The 13,239-nt window shown below is 44.5% G+C and overlaps 1 protein-coding gene across 4 annotated transcripts in view; it reads right to left on the bottom strand.

The window, feature by feature from the left end:
• The window catches only part of SH3PXD2A (SH3 and PX domains 2A), a 272,461-nt gene that overhangs the window by 148,090 nt on the left and 111,132 nt on the right, over nt 1–13,239 (bottom strand). For all 4 annotated transcript variants that reach the window (XM_068949734.1, XM_068949736.1, XM_068949735.1 and 1 more), the window contains exon 5: nt 5,243–5,334. In XM_068949734.1, coding sequence (XP_068805835.1) covers nt 5,243–5,334 — 92 coding nt within the window. The remainder of the gene's footprint in view (nt 1–5,242; nt 5,335–13,239) is intronic.

The raw sequence follows: 13,239 nt of genomic DNA, 5'->3' as shown, positions 1-13,239 counted from the left end.
CATGCAAGTCTCTTGGCAAACCTGGCCCTAACAGGTTATTGCATCCTTAGCCACCTAAATCTCCATGAAGGTGAAGTCATTTTTTGAAAATATTAACCTCTTCTTCCCTTCAGAACAGTGGGTCTTAACTGCCTTATCCCGGTATAATGTTTTATCAGAGCTTCTCCTGCTTTCCTATTTTACAATTTACTTCCCAGACGATAAATAACAGAAAACTTTCATCTTTTTCTGGTTTTGCATTTCTTAGGGAAATCAACTTCCATTCTGCATCCCTCAGGTAGAATGAATTTCCCTAATAAAAGGTATACATGGAGCATTCACAATACCACCACCAAACGCAGTCTTTCATACTGATTGTCAGGAAACGGTACTGCCTAAATTCATAAATGATGTGAAAACTATCTGTACTGTAAGTCCTCTAAGAAAGAGTGAAAGCAAAATGAAGAATGACAGATTTCCTCACAGCACATCTGTTCAGAGACTCAGCTATCAAATATGTCAGAAAACTTAATTCTAAATGAATCAAATAGAAGAAAATTTATTAGCACGGTATCAAACAAAAATCAGAATAGGGAGAGATATTCTACTGATGAAAAATTTCCAGTAACACAAAACTGTAACGGATGTATCACACTCTTCCTCTATCAAAAGCTGATTAGGTTCTCATGACAGGGCAGATCAAAGTACATCTGGGGTACAGGAATAGTTGTATTTAAACACAGTCATGCTTATGGATAGAAGAACGTGAATTAGGGAACCGCACTTTAGCACTGGTGGACTCAGACTATAATATACTTCCTTAACATGGTGACTGAAGTACTCCGGCAATTTCTTTACAGATTCCTAATTAGAAATTTGTAATATGTGAATAATAAAGGGAGACTCCATCTTGCAGTTTACAGTAACTAGCTGGCATCCTCGTATCTGAGTGATACACCAATATTTACGTGATGGAGAGATGATCAGTACAGCTCATGCCTCAGGACCACAATAAAGCATTTCTGAACTTTATTAAAGGGACTGTCATCATCAAGTCCAACTTCTGCTCGTTCCTCATCATAGTATGTAGTCTGCTTAGTAAGTTTCCTAGCTTTCCTGGATTTGTATATTGCTTAAAAACCCCTTTATGATTCTTACAGGAGAATATTTCCAGATAAGAAACACTGCTTTAAATTCAGTTGCTATTGTTACTATTGGTGGTTTAAAACAGAAATTTCTTGTTTGAGCCTGCGTGAATTTCTGGGGGTACAGTGCTGGGGAACGGAAACCTTGGCTCTTGGTCTGCTTTTTGTACTGGATCCAGACCCAGGAAAAAAAGTGAACCTCTCATATGAACAGTCTGGCTGTGATACTTTGAACCAAATAGCACAAAAGTCCTAAAAGCAGTAGACCGTATGCAATGTCTAATTGATTAATCGTACCCCTCGGGTATTTCTGTTATTTTTTAGTAAAAAATAATCATTAAAAAATGATCCCTGAGATTTCGTTTGTTGACTATGAGCCCTGGCCTGACCTCAGCCTTGAATCCAAATTCCCAGTAGAAGCCTGAAATTAATCCATCCCGGCTTAGTTATTAGTAATTATAATTACTAACAGAAGCAACCAGTTGTAAATGAATGGCTTTCAATGGCATCGTGTTTTACCTTAGAATAATGGAAAAACAAAAATGCACTTTCTTCTTACTACACAATAACTTTTCCTGTAACAATACACGGTCTGGTCCTTCTAAGGGCATGGCAAAAGTCCCAAGTCCAGCCATTTGCCTGTATACACAGACATTTGTTCAAACCTTAACATTCCACAAATTATAAACCTAAACAGTTGAAAACTGCTCCTTTTCTGCCAGAGTTCACAGTTCGAAGCTTGCTTTCTCCCCACCTAACTTAAGAGAGCAGCAAACCCTTTAGCTGCTGAGTGAAGACAGGGATGGAGCTTCAAACCCTCTTGGGCACATCAGGAGGAGACATGCAGGAGCACAGTCAGGAGACTGGCAGCTGGTCGAAATGTCATGACTTCTTGTGACATTTCTCCAGTCACTTTTCTTCAAGGTGCTCTGGAAGGAAGAGGTTTAATGGAGCTGAAGGGATAACCTTCTGCCTATTGTCACAGGTCTCAAAAGCCAGTGCCATCACCAAAACAGGAATCGGAAAACCTAAACAGCGAATCCAACCAAACAAACTGGCCTGATACAGCAGTGCTGGGAAATCCCATCTTTTTTTATGGCTGTATTGCATGCTGCTCAGCCCTGCTGGAAACCAGAGCACCGAGCACAGCAGTAGGAGGAAGCAACCCTGCAGGGAGCCAAACAAGCCATAACCCAGAGCGGACAATAAGCACAATCAGGGATGGGGCAAGGGTAGGGCAGATGAAAAGTCAGAAACAACAGCTTGGGAAAACATTTGTAAAAGTGCTAAGAGACTAAAGGAAACATCAGTGTTTTTTTTTTTTTTTAACACAACAGGGACAGAAGGCAAGGGCACAGATTTACAACTGAATTACTGTAGTAATAGGCAAATTATTGCATGTGCATCATAGCAAGTCATGGATCAGCAATTAAGTGCATGAACACCTCTTAACCCATCCCAGCTGCTTTGTTCATGCATCCTCCCTTGAAGTTTAAGCTTCCATGTTTTTCTGACTGGGAGCATGCACTGACTGAGTCACAGCTCAGCTGACACACAATAACTCACTGGACCGTCTGAACTCAAAAACCCAAATGCCCATGGGATTAAGGTTACACTCCTGAAAATTAATTAATTAAACTCTCGGTGAGGCTTTGCCTTGCAAGGCTGGGGTTCTGCGGTAAAATGGAGCAGGTGATCATGTAATTAAAGAGCTTCTCATGGTACACAAAGGGAGACATGAAGGCGGCACAAGCAACGCAGTTCTGCCATCCCCTGATGGGTGGGTTCTTTCCTCACATTGCAATATCTGCTCTCCTTTAACGCAGCCAGTCGAATGCCATGTCTATACTAGTCCATCAATATAGGAACAGGCTTTGCACTGAGGCCTAAAAAAGGCAGTAGAAGAGATAAAATAATTACAGTGGTGTTCTCTGGTCGTTTGGGCTCTTTTGTGCAGTGGCTCAGGGTGTGTGTGACTGCTGAGGCTCAGGGTCTCGCTGGACGTGTCCTTCACCTGGACCCTACGCAGTGGTCCAGCGAGCCCCAGACCTCCTCCCTTCTCCCTTAGCTCACCAAAGAAAAACACTAAGATGTTTCCATTGGCTTTTACATCATCTTTTTGTAGAGACTAATCTTCAGTTTCAACAATACATCTTTTGTGAAGCGCTCCCAGCAGAAACCTTAGACACCTTCCCTAAGATCTGTTTGCTTACAGAAGACGAGGTAGGATTTGTTTAAACCCAGCTAGATTAATGTCTTGCAGACATTAGTGAAGTGAGATTTAATCAGGTTATTTCTCTACATTTTCCAGGGAAATAAATCACACTTATTACTAGGTTGGAATAAGATGCAAGGCTTGAGCTGAGAAAATTTAGTCTTTTTTGTTTTTCCTTGGGGGGAGTGAAAGGATAAATTGAAAAGAGCCGCAAGGGCTGTTGAACAGTGAGCTCAGCAAAAAGCCCTCGACAACTTCTAGGAGAGAGAAGAGAAAGAAAGGCATAATATAGTGGTTAGTGCCAGCCCAGCTATGGGCCTCGATCCCCATTCCCCATCTTGCGGAGGTCCAGTCCTGAATATATTCTACTCAAGCCTAACGCTGTAGGCTCCATATCAGTACAGAGAGCATACAGGAGGGCTGAACAGTTTAAAGTGGATTCACAAGGTCTGTTTGAGATCCTCCAGGCAACTTCCCCTGTAACCTCGGGATCTTACTCCTCTTCTGGGTGCGTATCTGTTTCTGTCTGAGACTCAGGAATGTCTCCCAGCAGCAGATGGGTGTTCTGCAACTAAGCAACCTTCACAAACCTACCTTCTTACAGTCCTTAAATGAAAACTGTGACCGTCAGCAGGTTCCCTGAATGTGGACATATCCCGCTGCAGCCATTTCTCAGCTTGTGATAGCTATTTAATGAAGAACAAGCAATTATACTTTTGCTACTCACCCTAGACAGTTTTATAAAACAAGTCTGTCTAGGGAAAAAAAGAACAGCTTTTTTTGCAGACCTTTGATTTTAAAGCTGCTCTTCTTTTTATTCAAAAACAAAAAGACTTTCCTTTCAGCTCTGCTAATAGTGCTTGCTTTAGTTCAAATTTTAATATATCCCCTTGTACAAAACAGTATACATGTAAGGGAGAGAGTCTGAAAACTCAAAGTGCAAACATCCTCTCTTCTGCACCAGCGAGGAAAGAAGTCAATACAAATCCTTCTACCAGCTACAGGTTCTGCATGCGCTAAAGTGGCCAAAAATCCAAAGCAATTTTATATTCATTTCCCCTTTTCCAACTGGCTGTGCAAACAGTAGTGAAAACAAATTACAGTAACACAATCTGCAATCAAGTTTCAAAACACGCAACAAAGCAGAACAAAACACAATGGAACTAAGTCAAAATCTTACTGAGGAGCACAATAAAATATATCCTGTTCGGTATAAAGGAGAAAAAGAAGTATCAGGCGAGGCAGCTCTGTTGCTCGTAAATATCCCCTTGCCAATGCTTTCCCCGGATAAACTAGTTCTCTGAACCCTGACTGTATCAGTGTGAATCAGACTGTCTCTTCCAAGGTGAACGCCATGATTCTGTTCTGTGTTCAACGGGAACTTCTTTCCCAGCCTTTTCTTAGTTTCCTGCTTATAAAGAATAGACTCTCCAGAGACAATTTTGGACCTGGACCACGATCTTGCTCCCGTCAGATAACTAAATATCTCTGGGCAGGAGTACATTTAAAGAAGCAGCTGGTAATTATTAGCTGAGTGCTCACTGGCAGGATTTCCCCCTGCTACTGAGCCAATGCTTTGGGGAACTAAATGGCTCTTTGGTGATAATTATCAGGTAGAACACATAAGCCAGGGGAGGTTCCCTCCTTACAACCATCAGCGAGAAACAATGCAAAAGCGGGTGGAGGAGGACCGAAAGGTGCGTCTGAGGGTTCCCTTGACTCCCCTGTCCTCCACATACCCAACAGGGCTGTACATAGTTGCATGGGCATTTTCGAGGTAGGGTTTGAAAGCTACAGAATTTCTTCCCACACCTACAGAGGCAATGAAACCAAATGACCTTCTGCTTCTTTCTGTCTAATCAGAAAGAAGTGAGCAGCATTGGAAATCCAGCACAGCACTTACTCTTTCGGAGGGTTAAGGTCTTCCGGGCGAGCCTCGAAGAACCTGAAGACTTCATCGCACTGTGAAATGTGAGGAGGAAGCCTAACCAGTGCCTGCGAAAGAAAACAAGCGGGAGGGAGATGCAGTTAGAAAAATCAAGTTAAAAACATGGCCTCGAACATCTGAATTACAATACAAAGGGAGGCAGAACCGTCTTGACAGGGGGAAGGAAATCAACAGGGAAAGTATCATGCCTGGCTACTTACAAAGAAAGGGAATAGCATGTGCTGACTGCAAATGAATTTTTCCTGAATTTAGACAAGCGATGGTATGTAGAGGCAGCCAAAGTAATTTTTTTGCCATGTGTAGAAGAGGAGTATTTGGTCCACATGTGCAAATCCATTATACTGAGCAGATAAGCGCTCTGTGGCAGGGCTAGTCTCTGCGACGTGTGTTTTTACAGCACCTCAAACAATGCAGCTGGGGCTTATAGGCTCCATTTCAATACACACAAATTCTAATAACGAAAATCTACAGACTCAACACACACTAATACAACAGATTAACGTGCTCCCAAAGGCTTTCCTTTAAGCACTGTCAACAGAAAAGGCAGGGCTTGCAAAAAAAAAAAACCCCCAAACTGCAATATGCTCCTAAGTCAATAGGAAAGGAAGCGTGATTAACTGTCTGCAAAGAAAGGCACAGAGGGTATTTCTGCCCAGCGACGGCTTCGCTGCAGGGCCTCGCGGCTAACGACGGTCACGCGGCGCCCTGCGAGGATCAGACACGCCGCGTTCGTCGCACTCAGCAATGGCAAGCGCCGTTTGGGAAGGAAGCCCATTGCGCTGCCGCGTACTGGAAAGCAAGCCTGCAGCCCTCGTGTCGCCTCGCGTTGCTGCCCGTCTCCTCGTGGGCGGTGGGGTGGCTGCTTGGCCTCTCCTGGCACTGCCAAGTCACCGTCCGGACTCCTCACAAGGAGACGGGAGCAACGTGAAGTGACACGACGTGGAGATTTACTCGAGAAACGAACAGCAGGAGAGGACAAGAGGCTTGGACTTAACCTCCTCCTGTTCTAAGTTACGCTGAAAACAGGCCACAGGAGCGGTTAAATATAGACCAAGCTTCTGAGAGGTGCTGTAAACCTGTTTGACTAAATAAGATTGTCTGGTTCTTTTACTAGTTGAAAGTAGGACAAACAATCTTGAAAGACGGATGAAAAGCTGCACCAGAGCTAAATGAAGGTGCATTAGGGCGAACTGGTTATACTAACCCCTGAGACACCTGATTGGTTTCGGTCAGACGCACACAAGAAGGCCCAGCCAAAGCACTAAGGCAAGACAGGGCAGTTTGTACAGCTTGCTTTAACCCAGCTTTAGAAACAGTGGAGTTTGCTTCCAAGACCGTGCCTGCGTGGGGACGTGAAGGAGAACTGCTGAAAAATGAAAAAATCCTGCTCTGAAACAGCAAGTCTCCACTGGCAGAGGACAGGGTCCTCTTCTGAGGTGGCCCTGAAAGGCAAAGCTGAGTGCTTCCAGACCTATAGTTCTGCTTTCCCTGGCTAAGGGATGTTGTATAAATGCAGAGAAGTTTCATCTGATATCAGCAGGCCTACAAAGAAGGAGGCACTGACCTTTGGTCATGTGCAGCACTATAGAGCAGAGAGAAAGGTCTTGCACTAAGGAAGCAGCATTAGATGCAGAAGCCTGGAAATAGCCTGGCAGGTCCAAGTGCCAGGAGCGTTGCTTACAGGGCACTGCTGGTTCCTACACTAATGCAGGATGAAACATAGCAGATGGAAAACTAAAGTGCTTTATTCTGAATGAAGGATGCCCTCATCCCCGCTGCTATCCACTCAATCTTGCTATCTTGCCTAAAAACATAACAAAGGTGTGAGCAGTCTGCCCTTACTCCTACTGTGTATAAATACATGCATCCAGCTGGCAAATCAGGACTAACTCTGGGAAGTCAGTAACTGCCCAGGAATAGTAACAATTATGGCATGTTGAAAGAGAAAGAGAAAAGCCTCGCCAGCACAGACATAACAACGACACAGGCAACATTAAAGCAGGCTTTATTCAGCTGCGTGGCAAGCAGGAAACAAGCTTGTGCAGGGCATGGAGGCCGTCCCACGGACAACCTGTGGGGCTGAGATTTAGTGACGGCTCTATTACTAATGTCCTTCTCACTTTGGGTAAGTTACTTGACCTCTTTCCATCAAATTAGGCAGGGAAATGTCTTCAGTTACCTGTTTACAATACTGAGCGCTAACACTTACCTAATCTGCAGAAGGGTTATGAGTTTCAGCTATCTAACATCTCCAGTGTGTTTTGAAACCTTTAAGGGCTTGATCTTGTGCGCTCAATGGGGCAACAGCAAGCACTATAAATGACATGTATCGTCGCGAGAGAAACATGAATACCCAAGTTAAATGCATCGCAGGGGGATCCTGGACATCGGACACCTTCTCTAAGAACCGTCACTTCCTACATGTTGCAGATGTTCAACCTTCCTAACAACCAGGCTGCAGATGTCAATACTGAACTGGAGCACGGAGTGGGTTTCCAATGACATAGGAGCACAAATGCTACCAACCTGCCATGTAGATTTGGGTTTCTAAACCCATGGAAGCTTTAGAAAATCCTGCCCTATGAATCAGTGGTCCTGTGCTTCAAAATCTCCAAGTGTATTAAAGGGAGCGCCGCGGTCCCACTGGGCTGAAGGTGCATAATTGCAAAGCATGTCAGCAACTCCGGGCCTTCACAGGCAGGGAGCAGTGGATAAAAATCCACCAGCTGAAGCTGTCTCCACACCCAGCCATCCACCTCACGCACCCACCCCACCGACACGGTGGCCCTGGGGCAGGGCTGGCTCCTCTGCTTCTGAATCACCTCCCAAAGTGCTGCAATTTTCAGCCCAGCGCACTGCACTGAAATGAAACCCGCCCGATATTAACTTGCCATTGCATGTCTTTCTGGGAGTCATGTCTGGAGCCTGTCAACTTTTAGTCGTTCTTGTTAACAAACAAGCCTCTAAAAAGGGGTAAGAAATGCTAAGAAAGTGCAAAGAGAGTGTAAAATGAGGTAGAATTAGTCTACTGATTTTGGAGAGTGGCAGGCGGCAGCAGCGTTGTTTTCAAAACCAAACCTCCCCTCAGCAAACACCCAGCATCCACCCACTAGCAAGCCAAGCGCAATGCAACTCCAGACAGTGAACAAAAAGTGCATTGAGGAGACAAGTGACACTCTGCTGTCACTCCACAAGGGCAAGAGGCAAATTTCTAGCATCTCCGGGAAAATGGTTTCAGGACAGAGCTACAGCAGCCTGAAGGGAAGACGGCAGGATCAAGGAAAGAAGGGAGAAGAAAAAGAGGAAAACAGATGGTGAAAGGATGAAAAGGATAGGGAAGTGACCTTCTTCGGGGGACTTGGGAAGCAGAGGTAAGTATACACGGCTACAAAGAGCAAGTGTCCACAAACAGCAAGGAATTTGCATAGGAAAGGTGAGACAGAAAGCAGGCCAGCAAGCAGAATTCAGCCTTGCACAACTGCCGAGTATTATCAGTAATAGCATGTTTACTTGCTCAGCATGCAAAGGCAGACGTGCACCGCTCAGACCTCACACACTCCTCGGGAGATAGATAGGCTTTTATGTGCTATTTCAGCCAATAATGATGTCTCTCTCTGTCTGAGAAAATCTCGCAGAGGATTGGCGATACGAAAGGTTATTAGAACAGCCGTAACATTGGGGCGTTAGCAATCAGCCCACAGCGCTGCCAACATGCGGCTATTTGCACAGCGCCAGCTCATCTGCAGGCAGGCCGCTGCACGTCGTGCACGGCACGCAAAGCAACGCAGGGCACCAGGCCCAGGCAGGGGTCCATTGCTCAAGGTTACACGAACTGCAAACAGCTTAGTGGCAACACATCACAGCTAGAAGGCTTCACGAAACGTATGCACAGCGCTCTAAAACCCTGCGTGTGCTTGTAAGTATACACTGACAGCTGTGTGTTGCATTTATGCAGATACGTTTACAACAAACAGACACAGATATATTCACACAGGGATACACCGGGTGTGTGTAGGTGTGTGTATACCTACGTGTAGAATGATATTCACCCCACTGAACTTGGTGTGTCTAAAATCAGAGACCGGTCACACTCGTCTAGTCAACTTCTACAGTCACTAGAGAAAGACCAGCACCTTCAGCGGGTGGTTCACCTACCCCATTGCGGATATTTAGCTGTGGCTGGGGTGAATCACTCGCTGTCCCTCTCCACAGCCTGGTGAGGGAGTCCAGCTAGGCAGCTCTCAGATCCCTGGTGTTCAGTGAGGTTAGCCCCTGCTCTGCACACAAGTGTACAGACAGCTGACAGAACTACATGGTTATGATTCCCTTACATGTCATTTTAAATATCCCGTTCTCATTTTAGTTAACCTAAATCATTTGTGCCAGATGTTTGGGAAGAGCCGTGAGTCCAGCAAGGGGGAAGGTGCAGTTAAAAGAGTTCATTTCTCAGAATAGAAAAATAAATTGTTTTACCTACGTAAAAACAATTTCTACCCCTGTTTTCTTGAGAGCCTCAAATAACTCCAAGATTGAGCCCAAGGAATTGAAATTTGGAGGCCGGCTGGCAAACACTGACAGGCAGAGACTTGGATGAGGAGTGCATATTGGTGGCTCAGACTGGAGAAGGGGGGAGATGTAGGAATAAAGAAATTGCTGACTGGAAGAGGAAGAGCAGGTGTAGAGCTTTTCAAGCTTGGACATAACTGGGACATGGGAGAGCCTCTGACAGGAAAGGAACATAAGGCACCAGAACACAACGCCCTACTCCGGGTACTGAGGGGGCATTGCAAATAATTAACTCGCATTACAGAAGCTGGTCTAAATGTATCGGGATTCCAAAATGTAAAAAAAATCACAGACAAAGTTTGAAAGCTTTTCATTTAAATATTTTCGCTCTTGATTAGGACTGTTATCCATTTTCATTCAGCACTAGCTTAGCTGTACAGTGGATACAAACATAAACGTCTGTCTATCTGTCTTGACAGGTTCAAGGATTAAAACTTGAAGGAGAGGCAGGACTGAGAGACCAAGAGAGAGGTAACTATGTTTTGCTTTTTGACGTGTGATCTCTCACATTGTGGACATCACTAATAAAAGATTGACCAGTATTTCCTGGCACTGATGTGACTTGCTCATCATCTAATTTTTATTTAGGTCGTGTACATTTGGGTACTTAACCCTCACTTTAGAGAAGCCCTTAAGCATCTACTTAAAGCCACCTCCAGTCGGGACAGCATTAAGGCATGTGATGAATTTAAGTAAGTATTTACGCCCGTGGCACTTTACGTGCTTTAGAGTCCCCCTGAACTAAGATGCTTCCCTAAGTCAGGACCTAAATGCACAAAGGTGCAAGTCTGCAAACGCTAGTCTTCGAGGGGGGTTGAGTACGGAAAGAGTGGTGGCTTTGGGAACCACTGGCCTGAGAGGTCTTTCTTGAACACAGGACAGTACATATTGGACATGCACACACCAGAGATGTGTTTGGGACATCAAAACCTTATTAAATAAAATGCCCCTGGCAAGGCAAAATTATAAAGTTGCTCTTTCTTTCACATTGGCAAAAGCTCCTAAAAAATTAAGAAAATCATCCCCCAAAAGCCCAGGAGACCTTAAATCACACTAAGCTATTTCCAAGCCTACAGTTAAGAGGGAAATCATCCAGAGATATCAATTCCAGTGGGCAGTACATATTTACAGGCAAAACTCAGTCTGTCTGGTAACTCGCTCAGGTTACCAGTAAGGACACCCAGACACTGCACTTTTATGTTTACAGATGAGAAAAGCCCTGGAAATCTTTCCCTGTATGTCCCACTCCTCTGTTTTTCATTGCGGCTTCAAAGCTTCTTATGGCCTGAGCAAAAACATTGGCTTAATTATCTCCGTGATGCTATTTCTCTAAGCTGGTATAAAGCAGTGAAGAATCACACAGGTTTGAGGGGTCTGGAGGCCACTGCTGCGGGGTGCAGAGGGCCCACGTGCTTGATGGCTGACACAGCACATTTTGGAGACCAACCCGTAAAGTTGATTCTCCCCACAAACACTCATCGGAGGGCTTTTGCCTGACCCTCACTGCTCCTGTGCCTGGTGCAAGAACAACATGTCAAAACAGCGGAAGTCAGACCTGCTTCTCAGCCATGCAAATCATCGCACACTGCCAGGGACAGGCTGCAAAAACAAAACAACAAATGGCCAAACATTTGCATCACTCCTTCGCCAGGGCCCATCTGTGTTTCCTCCTTCCAGGAGAGCTGAAATGGATGGAGAATCCTCTTGTGGCAAAAAAACTACATGAACTTTACATCTGAACCTGCCTCCTTCCTCTATGTCCTTACAGACTCCAGTGGATAAAGGCCTATTGTTGCATTTATTCACTTTATTATCCCATGTCAGATTTTCTCCATCACCTTCACCCACATCATTCCAGCATCATTCTCTAAATATTTCAATATTAAGCATCTGCCTACCCATTCTAAGAACTAGCATGGGACATAAGCTTTGCACTGTTCTTTTATAGGAACTGGAATTAACCTGTCAAAATGAGGCTCTTGTTCTACAGTTCAACGCAATTCTTCAAAAGTCAAAAATACACTGGATGAGAGAAGAAAGGTAGAAAACAGCCAATGCTTCCAAAGTGTTGGGCATGATCCTACCCCTCATTCAAGTAATGCTAAAACATAAATGCAACAGTAGTTGCTACTTCATAGGAAACAGTAGTGATTAATACTATTTTGTTATCAAAAAACTTTTCCTTTCTTACACCGAGGGGGCTTTCCTTACATTTCAGTTCAGCTTTCTAAAAGTTAGGCATTCCAGCCAAGCTAGCCATACAGGTTCCCTCTATAATTATAGGGGGGAAACAGCTGAATGGAGAGAGAGAAATATTTTTGATTTAGGCTGGTGAAATGAGTCAAATCAAGTTTAGACTCACCACCTAATTTTTCAATACCCAGTTCACAGCTTTCTATCATGCCTGGTTAACTTCATATTGGAATGTAAAAAGATACAGTAAGGTTACTGTCCTGGGTTAAAGTCATATTCCTAGAAACCTTCTAAGCGGTAACCTTTAGTGAAGACACCAAGAAAACATTTCTGATTTTTAAACCTTATGGAGCCCCAGAGAGTAAATCCTGTCCCGCTAAAGTTCAGTAGCAAAACCACCACTAACTTCACTATAGCAAGGAAGTCTCCTTCTGCAAGGTGTTTCACTAAATCTTTTGGATCTTTGAAGTTCAGAGTATCTGATTTTCATTATTATTTTCAAAGTCCCGTGGACTTTTGTATCCTCGGCCAGATTTGGAAGAGCAAAAACATAGGACAATCATTCTTTGAATAAATGCAAATCGTATCAGCTAGAAACTTTCAAAAGAAAATCTTGTTTTTCTAGGATGTGCCACAGGGAGGCTGGCAGAGGTATGAGTTGCAATTGCTCCGGTCTCTCTGTTTATATACCTACATTTCCTACTGTGGGCTGTGGGATTTTAGAGCGACTGGGTTAGTCCTGTGCCAGGCAACAGACTGACCAGCTACCATGTTCTCTTTAATCCCTGTGATTAGGAAGAAGCTTTAGTGGAAGGAGAAGAAGAAATCAGCCTGTAAATGGGTCTGATATAGTCAGGGCACCATCACTACATCTATGCTGTTTTAAGAGTAGGCACAAACATGCCTGCCATCCACACTGGATACACATTAATGTCCAGGCTTTGAGTGAACTCAGATACGGGATGGGAAAATAGCTTGACAGGGCTTTACGACCTGCCACTGGTCCCAGCACCCACCTACCTGCAGCACAGGCTCTTCAGACACAGCCAGAGCCATACACACCCGGACGAGAAACGCCATATGGGAACTGACGGGTACCCAGGGTCTCCTTCCCACAAGGCCCTGACACCCCATGCAGAAAGACATGATGGAAGATGTAGCCCCCTTGAAGTAGACGTGCAGACACAAGACAC

The sequence above is a fragment of the Struthio camelus genome, chromosome 7 (assembly GCF_040807025.1).
Source record: "Struthio camelus isolate bStrCam1 chromosome 7, bStrCam1.hap1, whole genome shotgun sequence".
NCBI classification, from domain to species: domain Eukaryota; kingdom Metazoa; phylum Chordata; class Aves; order Struthioniformes; family Struthionidae; genus Struthio; species Struthio camelus.
This window is presented reverse-complemented; position numbering and strand designations above follow the sequence as displayed.